The sequence below is a fragment of the Misgurnus anguillicaudatus genome, chromosome 24, assembly GCF_027580225.2.
Source record: "Misgurnus anguillicaudatus chromosome 24, ASM2758022v2, whole genome shotgun sequence".
Taxonomy (NCBI): domain Eukaryota; kingdom Metazoa; phylum Chordata; class Actinopteri; order Cypriniformes; family Cobitidae; genus Misgurnus; species Misgurnus anguillicaudatus.
In genome coordinates, this window is record NC_073360.2 from 38,721,546 (window position 1) to 38,740,776 (window position 19,231).

Sequence of the window (19,231 nt, forward strand, 5' to 3'; positions counted from 1 at the left end):
ACAATTTACAATACTTGTCGTCAAAACTTTAGCGATACTTTACATCAGGAAATCACTTCAGAGTAAACTGTTATATTGACAACGTGACTAAACAATTTGACTGTCTTATCCATACACAATGACACATTGACTTGTCATTCTGATGGCAATGACATGTTCATTGACAGAGATATTTGAGAGATGAATTTTGAGTGAGAGTGGCTTTTGCAGGTTATCCATGGTGTTTTGCTACTTGTCTGAATTGTTTTGAGAAATGCACTTACTGTTTTGCAAATTGTGAGTATGATTCGAGAAATGTACTAAAGTGACTGAGAAAAACTGTAATAACAGTATAAAAATCTCAAGTTCACATTACTTTATTTTATATGCATTAATGAGCAAAACCTCTTCAAGACGTTTTTTGACGGTCAGTGTAATTTATATACCGTAACTGTGATTTGTTTAACCCACATTGTTTTCGTGCTGTTCTGGTTCGTGTAATGACAGATATAAGCCTCTTTCACACAGTAATTCTGGTAAATTACCATGAATTTACCAGAATGAATTTACCAGTAAATACAAAAATGTGCTGTTCACACATGCAGTGACGTTCCGTCTTTTTACCAGTAAGACATCATTCACACATCAGTATCAAAATACCTGTAAACTCGGAGAGAAAGCTGAAGTTACCTGTGGCGCGCGGCCGGGCGAGCTCCGTCCGTGTCGTATTTGTAAACGGCGGGTTATGACTTAATATCCTAGGTCCGTATTTTGTTGTTTTCACATCTGTGGCAAGCGGTCGCGAAGTTGCTCGTGACCAAACAACATTGCGTTAGGCGGCGTCAAACGGAACCTGCGCGTTTGCACATTAGGCTTCACAGATGGTGTGCTAAGGACGTCGGCAATTTGGCAATTAGATGGTAAGCTGTTTTAAACAACTTTGGTGAAGAAATGTGGATGTTAACTTCAGGTGTGCTCGACTTTTAAGCAACATGTGTGTGGAAACGTCCGTAAACAGTCTGGGGGAAACCGTGTCACCTGTATAAAAAACTTTCTGATTGGCCCGCCCGATCTGTCAGCGCGGTCTGACGTCATCTAAATGCCGGTAATGCTATATTTTTCGTTCACACACAGCGCTTACCGGCAAATTACCGTTAATCTTACAACCCGTCTTACTGGTAAATTGGGAGCACTGATTTACCGGAAAGGTTCTGTTCACACATGACATGTTAACTGTAATTTACCAGTAAATTACCAGTAAAGACTGTATGTGTGAAAGGGACTATAGACACAATACACAATTATAGACATAAAAAGCCCTTGGCACATTATTAAATCTGTTTCTCTTAAGTTTTAAGATAAAATAAAATAAAAATCACTCAGTGATTGACAGCATGAAGCAGTCGATCGTGTTTTCCCGTCAACAGTTTAAGCATAAGATTTAGACTGTTTCTCTGAACAGTATTAAGCTATAAGGTAGAGTTAGCATGTTAACACATACAGGCAATATCGTTCCACTTCTTTTCTTTTCCACTCTGTCGTGGTATGAATGGCAGTTTACATCAAAAACACACGGCTGCTCTGCCCACCGCTCGACAAGGTGCTCCTCTTTATCCACGGTCCATTTTCGCCTACTTCGCGCTCGTTGTGTTTCCACGTTCGTCGACATGTTTCTTTGTTGTGACTGATGGCTTCCTGTTTCCGGAGAACGAATTTATTGGTTGTTGATTGTTTTACGTCACGAGACTACGCTGGGACTTGCGATAATATCAAACATGTTTGATATGAAAGACTAAAGAAAGACTGGCATAAATCGGGTTGCCGACTGCAGATTATCACCTCACAGTTAACGATCGAGACGACGGGAGCGCACCGAGACTCCAGTTAGATTCCTAAAGACTGCCGGTCTTTAGTCTGGGACTGTGAAAATCCTTTGATGTACGCTAGGCATTAGGTGTATGTATAGAGAGTCAAAAACCAGTGCTTATTTGGTCTTAAAGTAACCTCATTTGGCATACTTAAGTCTGTGTCATTAATGTTAATCAAACATCCTAAGACAAAGAGAAAATCACTTTTGTAGCTCTAAAAAATTATTATATTTAATTCATACAATAAAGACAGTGTTATCATTCACTATTCAGGCAAAAAAAAAACTGGCTGGTAAAAAGTCACTGTGGCAGGTGGTCAAAAAAGTTAACTTCAGGCCCTGCATATCAGGCTTATTAAATTGTAATTAAAGTTTAAACTAAACGCAAAGCTTAAATCAAAAAAAGTTTTTACTATGTTTTTAGAAACACAGTAAGAATGGGTAACATTTTACAATAAAGTTTAATTCATTTATCTTAGCTAATGCGTTTGCTAGCATGAACACATCATACTTTTTGTAAAAAATGTTGTAACCTAAATATGTTTAGTTGATGTAGTTTGCAAAAACTCATAACTTTCAACACATTTATGGCCGGTACATTTTCTCAAGTCACTGGCCATAGCATGAAGTTTGTTTTAGGCTCTGTGTGATTTATGTTTAGTGTACACATTAACTCTTTCCCTGTCATTAATGAGTATTTCTGGCAATCCACAATACAGCTATTATTCACCAGATGGCGGACTTCTGCAACTTATAAAACCCAGGTCCCCTATGGCAAACAGCTGTATGTCCGTGTATGTATTGAGGATCGCTCTGAATCTGATCTCTATTAAAGTCCTTCACAAAAATGTAATTCTCTCAGCTTTTTGATGAAACTTTTTATTGTTGTTGTTTGAAAGCAGAAGGTCTGTCCTTTCATTTGATATATTATATGTTTATATATACAGAAGAGAATTTTCTGGGAGGCATTAAACTTTTGTGAAAATCGTGAAAAATGCTGGCAGGAAAAGAGTTAACAGTACTTCTGTAATCTGTAGGGTTGTCAACTTTAATCATTTAGTCGACTAATCGGTCAATGCCGTCTTTGTAGACTGACATTCTCAATGGTCGAACAGTTGCATAATTGATTTATTTTCACCAATAAATACATTTTCATTGATTTACTCCTTGATATTTATTCCTTTATAAGCCTTTATATATTACTGTATTCTAAATATAATTAGCCTATGTTTTATCCCCAACTTTAAATGCTTTAATTTAGGCAATTTTGTAACAGCGCCACAGTTTAGCGCACCACGTAGAACACTCTGGAACCGCACCTGTGGCTGGCTGCACTGCTACTTCGCCCTTATTACGGAATATAGGTAGTTTTGCTGCATTCATTTAGTTCGAACGCTACTTGTTTTGGCTTTACAGGGTTTCTACAGGTTTCTTCAAGTTAAATTCAAGTCTTTTTAAGACCATTTATATAAAAAATTTATACATATTTCATGTTCCTACCAGCAAAGAAAAAACAAAATCCTTGAACCAAGCAGGTGTGAAAAAAAATATTTCAGTACACCACAAGAAAGTTTGCCAAACAATGTTAAGTTGTTAAGGGATTGCTGAGATTTTCTTTGATTTTTCCCACTTCTCCTTTGCTTGTTGCTGTGTTGTTTTGCAGTCTATGGTTGTGGTGCTAGTGACCGATCTTCATTTACTGAAGGCATCAAGTGTTCGCAATATTTTGTACTGTGACCCGGGACTGTGTTGCGTTCTCAATTATTGGATCCACGACTCTTTATTTACACTACATTATTAATTCAAACAGGGATGCAAACACATGTATGTTCGCACCCGGCAAATACCCAGATACTTAGGCTACATTGCCACCGACCCCTGCCAACCCCTATAGGCATATAGAGTAAAATGAAATTTGAAAATCAGACGCCGACATGAATTTGGAATATTCAATTCATTTTTTATTTTAAAATAAACTCTTATTGAACTATCTAGCACTTCTTCATGCTTTACTCCTTCCTCTTCTTCCTGGCCACCTCCTGCAAGGTATTCAGCGCCTTCCATCTGGCTGCATTCATTTATATTAATTTCACATTATATTTACTAAATCCAACCATAAATTAACAAAGCTGACAATGTTTGTCAAAGCACCACAAAACACTTTACTGTTTTTGCACTCACATATGAAGCAATACTTGTAGATGACCCCTTTTATCAAATCTATTGAATACAATTATATGTATAGTATATTAATGATAGAAAGTGCAGGTCTAGAGATTATAAATGTGACCTGTCTGTTATAATGGTTTATGTTGTTTTCTTTCCTTTTTTTAGATATAGCAAAAGCAGTAAAAGTGCCTCTCTTTTAATTCCTCTCTTGCAGATTAAAAGAGCTTAATCCACTTATTATTTTAGATTCAAAATCAAATACTTGCTGTCCCAGTAACTGGTGACATTACATTACAGCTTTGCTTTTTTTATATCTTGAGCTTTGCTTGTGCAATGGGCTTGACATCCACATTGCTTTTTTGCTACCATCTCTGTGATCTTTGAGCAAACTTTTTAGATTTAAAAGGTGGTTCATTAATAATAATATAAAAAAGAGAGGGAGGAAGAAAGTGCAGCGCGTGGTCGTAACTTTCAAAACAAGCCAGTTGTTATCGCCATAGAAACGGAGGCATGCAGCTTGAAACTGCACGTGAGCATTAGCGCTGACTGACTCTGATCACGGCCATTTTCCTGTCGAGTCGGGTTTTACACACAATGTTAATTGGACCCGGTCCCGTGAAAACCTCTAATGCATACAACTCTGATCAAGTTCAGAAACATGTGACGCTGAACTCGCTTCATGTCGCACCCAATTCACCGAGAAACAGAGAGCATGTGAACGTACACCAAACTCATAGGAAGAGACACAATGTGCTCACATGCAAAATGCCATTAATAATAAAAAGCGGGAGGCGCCGAAAAGTGCTGTGTTTGCATCCCTGATTTAATCAAATTGTGGTTGACAAATTAAACTTTTAAGGAAAAATACAATATGGAGAAGTTACATACAGCACAATTTTTAAGACCCAGACATCAAAATTCAAGACTTTAAGTCTTTTTAAGGTATTATTTCCAAATTAATAAATTTAATGCTTTTAAGGCTTTTTAAGACCCAGCGGGAACCCTGCTTTAGGGGCCAGTCACACCAAAAGCGCTTTAAACGCTTGCAAACGCAAGGTGCGACGCACTGCCTTTTTTAAAAAAGAGCAGTGCGGCGCGGCTTTTCATATTGCTAAGCAACCACCGAGTCAGCTGTCTTGTCAATCAAATATTGAAGCGTGAGCGCTCTTTTGCTGTTAACTGTCATATTAGCAGAAACTTTAAAAAGAGGACGCTTGCTCTGACCTTGTTTGAGAGTGAGAGGTGCACAAACACGCAGGAGAGAGTGAGCGAGTGGAGTCCGGTTCTTCAAAGCAACTGTAAACTTCCCTCACCACAACGTAAGGCCCGCCTCTCCCCTCATTCGATTGGACAATGGAAGACGCGAATGACGTCAGGCGCTTCTCCGCTCTCAGCGCTCCTTCAAAAACGCGTGCGCGGCAGGCGGCAGAAAACCGCAAGGCGCTCGGCGCGCATAAACAGCGCGCAAACGCGCCCTGCCCATAGAATATCATTCAAAAAAGGCGCCTGCAACTGCCATAAACGCTTTTGGTGTGACTGAGCCCTTAGTCTGCAAAATGTCCAAGAAATCTAAGGGCTCTATCTTACACCCGGCGCAATGCGCGACGCGGGTGTCTTTCGCTGGTTTCCACCCTGGTTTTCGCGTTTGGCGCTGCGTTGTTTAAATAGCAAATGCATTTGCGCCCCTTTTGCGCCCATGGGCGTTCTGGTCTGAAAACGAGGTGTGTTCAGGTGCATTGTTGGCGTGTTGCTATTTTGAGGCAACTAAAATAGACTACGCCATTGACCAACAAAAACCTGGTCTAAAGTCTAAAGTCAATGGCGCAATGTGTTTTATGTTATTTAAAGAGCGCATTAGTAATATGCGCCTATAAACGGGAGGAATCCGCGGGTTTGCTTATCACAAAGTGATATGAATGCGCAGCAGCACAAAAATGCTTTTAAATATGAAAAATTAGAGGACTGAATGTAAAAGATTATTATTGAGTCTCTTGGACATAAATGAGGACTAATTATGAGACGTTAGAAGGCGTAAAGAGCTGCTTCACCTGCAGCCTGGTAAGTAAATAAATGCTTTGCTTTAAACACATGCATCTCTTTTTAAATGTTTTTTTAATGCTACCTCACGGATTTATTGTATATGATGACTCTGTGCCTGTGGATATGGTGAGATGAGAAACATTTTTAAGTAATGCTTAAAAAAAACTCTTTGCTAAAAAAACGCTGTCCAAAGTGCTGAACCGGAGGGCCGTTTATGAATTCTTTATCTCCTGTTTGTTACAAATAAAGTATTTTTAGATTACAAACCTTTTCTTACGTACTTGTAAATTATTTTTTGATGATATTGGATAGCCATACATTTAAAGCAATTAAAAGTCTGCTTTTTTACTTCCATGACTAAAAGAAAACGGGTTTTAAAGGTTTTAATAAAAAAATGACAATTTCAATACAAGTGAAAAACAACACAATTATTTAACATTAATCTTAAACTGGGGATCTTCTTCCTCCACTTATTTTTTCAGTTTACAAAGTTAGTCATCTAAATAGGGATTAGACATAGCGCCAGCACAACTTGCTTTTACAGGGGATGAGAGCTGAGACTCTCATTGGTTTACTGCACTTTACGCCCAAAATACTCCTATTACAATAGGACCAACCCTTTTCGACCATGCGCTCGGCGCAAAAAACATTTTTCCCGTCGTTAAATTAGCAAAAGTGGATTTGGCCCCTTTTAGACGTTGCGCTGTGCGCTTTAGACAATGCGCTTAGATCGTTAAAATAGGGCCCAATATCTTTTGTCTGGCTGCAATATACAAAAAAAAAAGGTTACTGTGTTTGGGTTCGCACGCTCACAAGGTTTGCGAAAAGTAAATGCTACAGGCTATTTTTTTGGTAAATTCCTTCATTTGAATAGTAAATAAAATACAGTAATAAAATAATTAAAATGAAAGTCTCTCCTGATTGTGTTCCAAATTATTAACATTAATAACATCTTTTAGGCTAACAGTAAAGTGCAGATTAAGTTTTGTTTTTGTAAATCATCAGAGATCATTTTTACCACTTAATTAAGTTTTGCTTTATAGAAAGCATTTCTTTAAAGTGAATTTCATTTTGTATAAATTGTTTCTTAATCTTAATTTTGTTTCATCAACCAATTGCATGTATTTAATAAATAAAAAGAAAATATAGCAGACAATATAATAACCGTGCATGGAGGCGCCGGCAAGGCGCGTTCACTTGCATTGCATTGTTAACTAGAACGCACCTTTTTATAAATGAATAAAACTCAGCGTAGGCCTATATGCCTCATACATTAGCATTAAATATATTTGCTGCATTCGTTCTAGAAGATGACAAGGGCATTCTCGCACACAATGAGTAAGACCTGCCTTAGCTGGTGCGTCTTTTACGCATTCTGAAGGTGCTTGTTTTTTCTATTCGTTTTATCGTGTTGCAGTCTATTAGGCAACATTCCGCATAAGATGGGCTTAGATTTCGAAATAGTTAGTTAGTTAGTTAGTTAAAGTTTATTTCGGTCAATTTCAAAAAAAAGAAAGAAAAAAAGACAATTTACAAGCAAACATAAACACAAACATTAAATTGCAACATAAACAATTATTAAAAAAAAAGAAAAGGTTGACCGAAAAGGTATTGGCTGAAGCGTATGCTTATTACGCCAATCCTTTTTACATATCATTTGTTTTACACACAACACAAAGACCCAAATTCATCTTGCATGTAATGACTAAAAGAAAAGAAACTAAGTTTGATTTGCTTTATATAGTGTAATCTTTTTTTTTTTTAAATAATTTCTTAAATCTACTAATGGATTTACAAATTTTCATCTCGTCATCGAGGCTATTCCACAGTGTAACTCCTTGAACTGACAGACTTCTTTGTTTAACATTAGTTCTAATTCGGGGTTTACTTAACATAAGAGTTCCTCTAAGATCATAGGAGATTGATTTCATTTGAAACAAGTTCTGGACACAGTCAGGAAGTTTATTATTTATTATTTTAAACATTATTTTAACTATTTTGAATTCCACTAAGTCATCAAATTTTAATAAATTGGAATTTATAAATAACTTGTTGGTTGGGTGAAGAAAATCTGTTTTATTTATAGTCCGTATAGCACGTTTTTGGAGAATTACAATTGGTTTTATTATTGTTTTGTATGTATTTCCCCAAGTCTCTACGCAATAAGTCATATACGGCAGTATTAGGTTGTTTTCACATATGTTGGTGCGCACCGTGGTGCGGCCTCGGAGCGCACCAAAATACATTGTATCATTTTTTAGTAAGTGCGGTCCGTGTTCACATATACATATTTTTTACTTTACTTGAAATGCCGCACCGTACACCATGTGACAACGGTCAGCGCTGTCATTGGTCTCTGACAGCTCTTACCGTCTCATGACCACCCCCACGTTTCCACGACAACCAGCCTGACAGGGAGAGCGCAGCTATCAAGATGTGGAGATAAACGATGCACGTCTTTGTGAAGTTTCTTTGCTTTAACGCGAAATTGCGTAGCTGTTCTATTAAAACCTTTCTCACGGAGACGTTTGCTAAAAAGCCTGTAATGTCACTATTTGTGTGTGGAGGACAGCTATGCATTTATAAAATCATCAGCTCAAACATAAAGGAGACAGCGAATCTCTCTGCAACGGACCAGATTGGCTTGTTTGTTGTTAACCCACAATATAACACCCGGCTCACGTCACAACGGAAGCCCAGTGGCTCAAACATGTGGAGAACTTCCTGTATTTGGTTCGGTCCGAGGTCCGGCAGTGTTCACACCACAGGTGGGTCGCCCCAGAGTTCGGCAACAGCCGCTCCGAGACCACCTGTTTAGAGCGGTCTCGGAGCGGCCGTGTAGTGCGCACACGAGTGCGGCTGTTGTGTTCACACTGACCCAAACGCACCGTACTCGGAGCGACACGTCATTTGGGCCGACCTAAACAGTGTATATGTGAAAACACCCTTAGAGACTGGTAAAGTATTTTTAAGGCCTTTTTTAAGGTATTTTTAAGGTATTTACCACTGACATCTACATTTCAGTGGTAACAGAAAAGGTGATGATGATCATCTTCTTTCTTTATTATTGTTAGCACTACCTCACACTAAAGCGGAGTCTCTTCGGAGCTGTCATTTTCTTAAATGAGCTGCAGCAATGTTCTTTATTTCTCGCTTTATTTTATTTTCAATGTGATCACCTTGTACCCAAACCATTTCAAAACCAAGGAGCCATTTGTCCTCCGATTTGTCACTTGCGGGACTTGTTTTTGTTTTTATTTGTACACTTTTGACGCGTTTGAAAATAGCCTAAATAATATGTAACAAAACGAAAATAAACCTATAGGCCTTCCTACTATACAGCGTATTTTTATTAGGATTGTTTTTAGGCTATTTGTTTTTTTTTGTGTGTGTGTGTGTGTTTGTTTAAAAACACCTAGATCGGCAGACAAAAGTTAACCCATAGCTTTGAAAGTAAAGAAGAATATACAGCCTGTATAAACCAGAGCTTTGGTTAGGATTTTTCATTATTTGGCAGTTTTTTGCTCTATGACAACTGTTTAATAAATGTTCATTCAAAATGCAAAACATTGCGTCTTTTTTTAGTCGACTGATCTTTGCGCAGGACTTTGGTCGACTAAGCATATCTTTGGTTGACTACAGCTCTAGTAATCTGCAAATTAATTTAGGGAAATTAATTCAAGAGTTAAAAATATTTATATTCTCATAGATCAGACATCTTAATCTAATCCCTTATCCTGTATTCTTCATACTAAAAGACATATGAAACCTGCTGATACACTAAAATTAAGTCAACAACAGTAGATCAGATTTCAGTTATTTTCAATAAATATATATAGTCAATAATGTCTGAACTAAAAAAATCATGAATTTAAAAATGATTATTACTCACATTAACTCCTCTAGTTTATAATCTGGATCATCCCTTAGATCACAGAGTGGCTTCACTCCTGAATCTGTGAGTTTATTCTCAGACAGATCCAGTTTTCTCAGGTGTGATGGGTTTGATCTCAGAGCCGAAGTCAGATCAACACAACCTTCATCTGTGATATTACACCCCATCAACCTGTAGAGAACAATGACACACAGTTCACTCTCTCAGATAACAACACACACATCAGATTAACATGGATTTCTGTTTGTTTATTCACGGTTTGATTGTTTATATTTATTTGATTTATGTGGATGTGTGTTTGCACCTATATTATTCAACTTCAGCAATCTCGGTTTCAAAAACCATACAATCAAAAATGTTTAATGAGAATTTTAATAAGATCTTAAAGATTTTGAATAAGAATATAAATAAGTAGATGATTTCAAAACATTGATTAAATATAAACAGAAGTATTTCTTATTAGTTCAGCAGTTTAGGTATCGGTGTTGGCGTGACAGTCTCAAATGGATGTTTGCTTTTTAAATGTGTCTTTAAACAGCACACACAGAAGACACAGAGCAGCAGGTGGGTCATGTGAATCTTATTTTATTAAAGAGGCAAGTTTGTTACTGTAACTATTATTAGTAAGCAGGATGTTTAGTTTGTTATCGCTGTTCACTTTTACTTGACACTTCACTCAAAACAGAGGAACATAACAGTACTTTTGTTTATGTACTGAGATTAAATATGATTCATTTAAAAGTGTAAATATAGATAATGAACTCAAACACACTGATTTAGATTCACTAATACTGCTTGAAAAAGTCTCATTATAAACCACATCATGTGTGACTATCAGAGAGATGATCTTACTGCAGCCATTCCAGTTTACAGTCAGGATTCTTCAGTACATCACAGATCAGCTTCACTCCTGAATCTCCAATATTACTATTAGACAGACCCAGATGTCTTAAGTGTGATGGGTTTGATCTCAGAGCTGAAGACAGATCACCACAACCTTCAGCTGTGAAATTACAACTCACCAACCTGTAGAGAACAGAGACACACTTCACTTTCACAGTTCGTAACAAACACATCAGATCAACATGCTTATTATTAAAGATCATTACAACTTGTTTATAAACACAAATCATTGTTAAATTTTGGTCTGTCATCTGGACTAAACCATTTCATGTCGAGTCATGATTAGAACAAGACATAATTAGAGACAGAGTTTACACCAAGGGTGGCCAACTGGCAGACTCCGGTCCGAATCCTGACCGTGAGATGCGTCCATCCAGATCACAAATCCTTTTGACACAATGAAATAAATGGCAATTGCTATTTCACATTATTATAAAATCCAATTTATTTCAGGCACATAAAGGTCAGCTCAGTAGCACTATTTAAGTTCGACATCATCACAGGTTTTGAGTGCAGCACCAGCGCGAACAGTCACAGACAGATGTGCAGTGCAGTTTTTATACTACAAAGTTGGGCTGCAACAACATTGACATTCGTTGTTAACGAATGCGAGCTGGGTAGCACTTAATTTTACAGTACATGTACTTACATTTTATACATATGGTAAATATGTTGTACTAACAGACAAATGTGTGGTACTTACTTTTGAGTATCTACATAATAATTAAAGAGTATCATTACTGTACTTACTAGTGGAACATACTTGGTAGTTATTATGTAACTCTAAATAAGTACTGGGTAATACCAGATACATACATATAGTGTAGGTATACTGTAACTAACAAGGAACACTACTGTACTTACAAATGAATGTAAAATATAGGTATAGTACTTACAGGCAAGTGTAGGTTAATGACAGGTACTTATAGCGTACATTTGTCTGCAAGTACAACATATTTACTATATGAATGAAGTAAGTACAGATACTGTAAAATAAAGTGCTACCCTGAGCTGACTGCTCAAAGTCATGCACTTTAACTTCATACACGTAAGCTGCATGTTTATCAGGCAATTCTTCTCACTGCGCAACCAGACGGATTAAAAAGCAAAGTTGCCAGATTCTCTGCCGTTCTGCAATAAAATCAGATACCAACTGTAGAAAATAAGGCTCCAAGTTATCAGGACCAGCCAATTTTTGTATATCTAAAGATGTAAGGGCTTTATGTACTTCTGAAACTAAAAATGGCTTAAAACTAAAAGAGTTACTGACAATGTGGCCATGAGTATGACCTAAAAGGTGATTCTGATGTGAAATATTAAGGGAATCGAATAAAGAACCAGAGGCAAAAAAAATGTTCATTAAAACAGCCAAGCATTTCAGCCTTCTCAAAAAATGTATGCGAGTCCTTAAGAATACATAGAGGCAGCTCAATGCTAGTTTTATTTCCAGCCAATCATGTTACCGACTTCCAAAATTTTAAGGGGTTGTTTAAATTATTTAATGTTTCTATAAAAAAGTACTCTGCTTTGGTCTTTCTAATAGCCACTCTGCACAAATTGCACAGTCTCCTGAAGAGCAGCCAATCAGAATCCAAGCTGGTTTTCCTGGCTTTTGCCCAGGCCTTATTACTCTCACGAAAAGAGTTGGCTAAATCTAAACCATACATTGTTTCTGCCTTTTACTCTGTACTTTCTGAGGGAAGCATGCTTGTCAACAATTTCTTTGAAACCACCATAAAAAAAGCATTTTCAACATCAGCAATAAGATTCATTTTAGCTCAGTCAAAATAGAAGAGGTCATATATAATAGAGGGCTGCATTGGGATTGGGCTCCCGCGGGACCCAACGCAAATCTCACGGGAGCGGATGGTCTGACCTTTGCTCCAGGCGGGAGTGGGCGGTCAGAAAATTTTGCGGGAGAACCGCGAGACCCGTTGGGATTTGGCGTATAGCTTAATAATAAGAATGGAGTCGACACATGAGGTTGAAAAGAAAATTAAAGCAGCTGTTTACTTGAAAAAAGCAAAGCAAGGCAAGTCAGACATTTGGAAACAGTTTTCAATTGTCACAGAAAAAAATGGGAAAGAATTAAGTTTCGTAAGTTGCAATAAATGTGCAAAAGTGTTGGTTTACAACGGACATAAATCTGGCACGTCTGGCCTGAGGGGACATACCTGCGCAGTTCTCAGTGGTCAAAGCAAGCTCTCATTCTCCGATAAAAAAACTCCCTGATCACGTTAAGGAAGAAACTACGGAAAAATGCGTCGCACTTTGCTGTAAAGATATTAGACCGTATGACATTGTTGCCGGGAATGGCTTTGTTGATATAGTTCAGCACTTTGTTAACGTAGCAGCTAAATTTGGTACATTAGATGTGAGGATGCTCTGCCACATCCAACCACTGTGTCTCGACATATTGAGGAAAAAGCACAGGCTCTGCAGTCGTCAGTGGCAACGGAGATAAAGTCCATCATTGAGACGCACGGATGTGCCATTACAACAGATATATGGACGGAGGACTATCATAAAACTCCATTCATATCCAGCACCATTCATTACACAAACAATGATTTTGTACTTGTTTCGAGAGTATTGTTTGCGGCTCCATTCGAAAACGGTGTTTCAAAAACTGGTGAGAACATTAGAAACTTGCTGTTCCAGAAACTTCGTGCATTTGGAAAGGAAACGACACTGCTTGTTGGCCGTGTTGTGTTTGTGACTGATCGCGGAGCCAACATAGTTGCTGCCCTGCGTGGGTACACCCGGCTACCCTGCAATGCTCATATACTGAACTTCATTCTGTCCAGCGCATTTGCCCCAAACGTGTTGGCCAAGACACCTGAGCTATCTGAATTGTTGACCAGTGCAAAAAAACTGGTAAAATATTTCAAACATTGTGATTAAAGGTTTGTAATATGAAAGAAGAGTTAGAATTGGCTATATTGTTTTGAAAATTATGTTATTTAATTTGTTTGTAGACATATAAAGCGAAATTAGTCTAAATGTATATGTGAAAAGAACATAACTTGTATATTAATATATATCTTTCAGTAATTAATGTAGCTAAACAATTGTGAAAATCGCTATAAAATAAACTTGAATTACATATATGGATAATAGATTATTCACATAAGACTTTCTACGAAAACATGCTTTAAAAATCAGAAATTAAGTTTAATAAAGTCAAGAAACAAAGAAATGAATGATAATAAATAAAAATCTTTAAAAGGTGAATGAATAAGAGTAAAGGACAAACAAAAATAATTTTAATAGGAATTAATTGCTTTTTACTATTTAATTCAAAGGTGCAAAAGACATGATCCAAAAGATGAAGTTTGACCAGGTCCTGTCAACAGCACAAGATGAACCACCACCAGCCAAAAAGCAAAGCTTCTCAGACTGATTTGCAGACTGGGAAGACAGTTCATCCTGCATTTCAGCACCAAAGCTCATCGATGCTGAAATAGCAGAATATCTTGGCTAGGGCTGCACGATAATGAGAAAATATGCGATATGCGATAGTTCTGTTGGTGGATGCGATGGCGATATGCCTTGCGATATGTCTTCCTTAGAGAAATTATATTTTTATTTGCTTTTATTTTAGCATTTAGATATGTAATGAAATAAAGAGGTAATGCATATTCTAAAGATGTAATTAAACTATGCTATACATGTGACAAAAAACTAGTAATGTGTGACCATAACGCAGTACTTTGATTTATTGAATATTTATATTAATTTCATAAATCCAACCACTCCAAACTCTCTTTCCTTTCTCTTTGACATGAACAAAGCTGAATGAACTTGTGAATAAGACCCCCTTTAAAGGGATTTATTAACATTGTGAGAGGTGTAGAAAGACTAACTTTATACAATAAATGTATAGTATATTAATGATAGACAATGCAGGTCTATGGATTATAAATAGGTCTAAAGATTATAAAGTTGATATAGGTTTGTGTAGAAGCAGTAAAAGTGCCTCTCTTTCTATTCCTCTGTTGCAGATTAATCCGTCATTATTTTAGATTCAAAAGTATACTCTATATAAAGTATGTAGATTCATCTTACATAATGACTGGTTGACAGTTTGAGCTGCTCGTTCAGTACAATGGGCTTGGCATTAACATTGGTTATTTGCTACCATCTTTGTAGCAAACATTTTAGATATAAAAAGACGGTTCATTGATAATAATACTATAAACATGGGAGAAATAAAGTGCTGCGCGTGGCCGTGACTTTATATAAACAAGAGTCAGTTTTCATCGCCATAGAAACCGGAGGCACGCTTGACACTGCACATGCGCTATAGCGCGTTAGCGCTGACTGACTCTTCACGGCGTCTCTGATCGACTTGGGTTTAAACAGACCCGGTACCTGAAGTAATTAAAATAGGACCGACTCGGACCAGACTGACCTTTCAAAATAAAGACTCGTGTCCTTCCGTGAAGACCTCTAATGGATACAACTATGATCAAGTTCAGGAACATGGATGGAAGGATACAATGTGACACTCAGCTTTGCGTCGCACCCAATTTATCAAGAAACAGAAATTACGCGAACGCACAGCGAACTCATCAGAAAAGACACGACGTGCTCGCACGCATAATGTCATTATCACGGACAAAAAAGACAAAATTTGATGTTAAATATACGTGGGCAGTTGTTAATATACTTGAGAGAGCCGCCAAAGTAAAGTTAGTGTGTGGGAACCACCTTATGATCGGTGTAATTTGGACAATCTAAGCATGCAACACACAAAAGATAGACACGTAAAATAAATGCAAGTTATCGCAGCTCCCTGCGATATGCATATCGCATACACAGTTATCGCGACGGCGATATATTTTCGATATATCGTGCAGCCCTAATCTTGGCACCCGACTCCCAGACAAACCAGATCCAGAGAATGCTTCAGTGGTGGAAACTTAACAAAGAGCGCTTTCCTGTCCTCTCAAAATTTGCACGTTTTATTTTGAGTATTGCCGCTTCGAGTGCTCCGTCAGAGAGGGCATTCAGTGTGTGTGGGCGGATCTTGGAAGAAAGACGCACAAGTCTGAGACCGCAGTCAGTCAGTAACATACTTTTTCTTCACAGTAATATGTAAGCAAGCAATGCAAGACCAAAGGCCCAATTGTCAAATGCACTTGTTAAATAGGTAGTAGTAAGTTTTCTTTTTTAAGTATTATTTATTTTCTTTTGCAACACAGTTAAGCTAACTGTGAAATAGCCTAATGTGAGTTTTTTTAATGTGAGGCATTTTATTTATTATATTTATTTTGTTTTGTATTTAATTTGTTTAAATTATATCTAGCATAATAAGCATATCTTCTAAGTTCTATGTGTTTTTTAAAGGGAAACCAGGCAAGTCTGCGTAATATTTCTCTACGAGCTCCCCCTAGTGTCTGAAAGTAAATGCTTTTAAACACACTGTCGTAAAAACGAACTGTTGTCCCTCCCCCCTCGGAACCAAGTTTATCAGCTTATTTCCAATCCAGTTATGTTTCCCTTCCGTCAAGGGTTTTCGATGCGTCTTCCCCGGCTCTGCCATTTGCAACAATCGCTAGCCGTGTTTAGCTCGCCTGCCTCTGTGTTGTTTGCTGTAAAGTGATACTGCTTCTCGCGATATCTTTTGCGAGACTGAAGGACACCGGGTCGGATACAGCGAAGTTGCAAGTGGGGTATTCTTCCTACAGACGGTAGGGGCGGGCGAGAGAGACTTCATTCGTCCGGTAATGAGTCATTTAACCATATACCGACTTACGAAGATGATTTATTAACATAAAAATGCTGCCTTGTGTCCCTTTAATAAGTTAAAGTTATTTCATATAGGGCTTATTTACTTAAACTGTTTTTCAACTGTTGTTTGTTTAGTAAGGCAAGGCAAGGCAAGTTTATTTGTATAGCACATTTCATACACAAAGGTCATTCAAAGTGCTTTACATAGAAATGAGAAAACAAAAATCAAAGATACATGAATTTAAAATATCAATTAAAAGAAAATAAATGTGATTTTAATAAAAACTGTTTAAATGTGTGAAAAATAATAAAACAGGAATAAAAATATAAAACAGTTAAAAATAAGAATAAAAACAAGAGAAATAGAAAATAATTAAAATAGTGCATATATAATATAGTGCAATCAGTTCGGACGCAGCATAGTGCTCATTCAGTAAATGCATAGCTAAACAGATGTGTTTTGAGTCTGGATTTGAATGTGGCTACTGTTGGAGCACATCTGATCTCTTCTGGAAGCTGGTTCCAGCTGCGACTGGCATAATAGCTAAAAGCTGACTCTCCTTGCTTTGAGTAAACCCTTGGTATTTCTAGCTGATGTGATCCTAATGATCTGAGTGATCTGATGGATTTATATTCAATGAGCATATCAGCAATGTATTGAGGTCCTAGTCCACTGAGTGATTTATATACCATTAATAATACTTTAAAATCAATCCTAAATGTAACTGGTAGCCAGTGTAGCGACCTGAGGACTGGTGTGATATGTTCATATTTTCTGGTTCTGCTCAGAATCCTGGCAGCAGCGTCCTGAATGAGCTGGAGCTGTCTTATGGTCTTTTTGGGAAGGCCAGTGAGGAGGCCATTACAATAATCCACCCTGTTGGTGATGAAAGCATGCACAAGTTTCTCTAAGTCTTGTCTGGAAACAAAGCATCTAATTCTTGCGATATTTTTGAGATGATAATATGCTGATTTAGTTATTGCTTTGACATGACTACTGAAACTAAGGTCCGACTCCAGAATCACACCAAGATTCCTGACTTGATTTTTAGTTATTTGACCCCTAGCGTCAAGGTATGCATTCACCTTGAGAACTTCAACATCTTTGTTTCCAAACGCAATGACTTCAGTTTTCTCTTTGTTTAACTGAAGAAAGTTTTGGCACATCCAACTGTTAACTTCATCATTGCATCTGCACAGGGAGTCAATGGGGCTGTAGTCATTAGGGGATAGAGCTAAGTAGATCTGAGTGTCGTCTGCATAACTGTGATAGGCAAGTTTGTTCTCTCTCATTATTTGGCTTAGTGGGAGCATATACAGGTTGAACAGGAGTGGCGCAAGAATTGAGCCTTGCGGGACTCCGCATGTCATGGATGTCCACTCAGATTTATGGCCACCTATACTTACATAATAACCTCTCCCTTCTAAGTATGACTTGAACCATTTCAGGACCACCCCAGAAAGCCCGACCCAGTTTTCCAGCCTGTCAAAAAGTATGTTGTGATCGACAGTGTCAAAAGCAGCACTGAGGTCGAGTAGCACCAGCACTGATAGTTTGCCTGTGTCTGTGTTGAGGCGAATATCATTTATTATCTTTATGAGCGCTGTCTCTGTACTGTGGTGTGGTCTGAAACCAGATTGAAAAATGTCAAAGTAACCATTAGAAATTAAGAATTTGTTCAGCTGATTGAAAACTTTTTCAATGATTTTGCCTATGAAAGGAAGATTTGAGATTGTATTGAGCAATTACAGACCAGTGTAATCTAGGTTGCTCTTTTTCAGGAGGGGCTTAACAACTGCAGTTTTAAGGGACTTTGGAAAAGTCCCAGAGTTAAGTGATGAATTTACCACTTTTAGGAGATCTGCTTCTAAACAGTTAAAGACACTTTTGAAAAAAGATGTTGGGAGTGTGTCAAGGGCACAGGTTAATGTTTTAAGATGCTGTACTATTTCATCCAAAATTTTACCATCAACTGCTTCGAAATCAGACTTCGTAACTACTTTTTGATGTTGTGGTCTGATTTGTCTGACCCCGGCGCAGCTCAAGGATGTGCTGATCACCTTTCTGATATTATTGATTTTCTCAGAGAAGAAGTTAGCAAACTCACTACATTTGCTGTCTGAGAGCATTTCACTTGGAATGTGACTTGGGGGGGTTGTTAGTCTCTCTATAGTAGCAAAAAGAGTGCGTGTGTTATTTATGTTTTTGTTTATAATATTTGAAAAGAAAGTCTGTCTAGCTTTGCCTAGTTCCACACTGAAAGCACGAAGGCTGTCTTTATAGATATTATAATGGACTACAAATTTTGTCTTCCGCCACATGCGCTCAGCTTTTCTGCATTGTCTCTTCATATTCATAGTAGTTAATCATTTGGTGCGTGTCTGTATCCTGCAGCACGTTTAAAAAATGAGGTGCCGCTAGTTGTGGTTTTTTAAAACTGTTAATGTTTCATAATAAAAAACAATGTTTTTGTCACGTTTGGTGCTTGGTTTAGTATTACTTTATCTTATTTACATGCAATCATGTTTAATGTTATTTTGGATGTTAGAACTAATAATTAGTCTGATCATTTGTATACACAAAACATTTTCACAAGCTCTCAAGAGAAAATCCGCGGGAGTGGGCGGGACTGGACACAAAC

General features: G+C 37.5%; 1 protein-coding gene across 1 annotated transcript in view; it reads right to left on the reverse strand.

The window, feature by feature from the left end:
* The window catches only part of LOC129438607 (uncharacterized), a 247,281-nt gene that overhangs the window by 179,853 nt on the left and 48,197 nt on the right, over positions 1–19,231 (reverse strand). Inside the window, exons 9-10 of the mRNA XM_073862949.1 lie at positions 10,803–10,976; positions 9,948–10,121 (exon numbers count right to left, since the gene is read on the reverse strand). Coding sequence (XP_073719050.1) covers positions 9,948–10,121; positions 10,803–10,976 — 348 coding nt within the window. The remainder of the gene's footprint in view (positions 1–9,947; positions 10,122–10,802; positions 10,977–19,231) is intronic.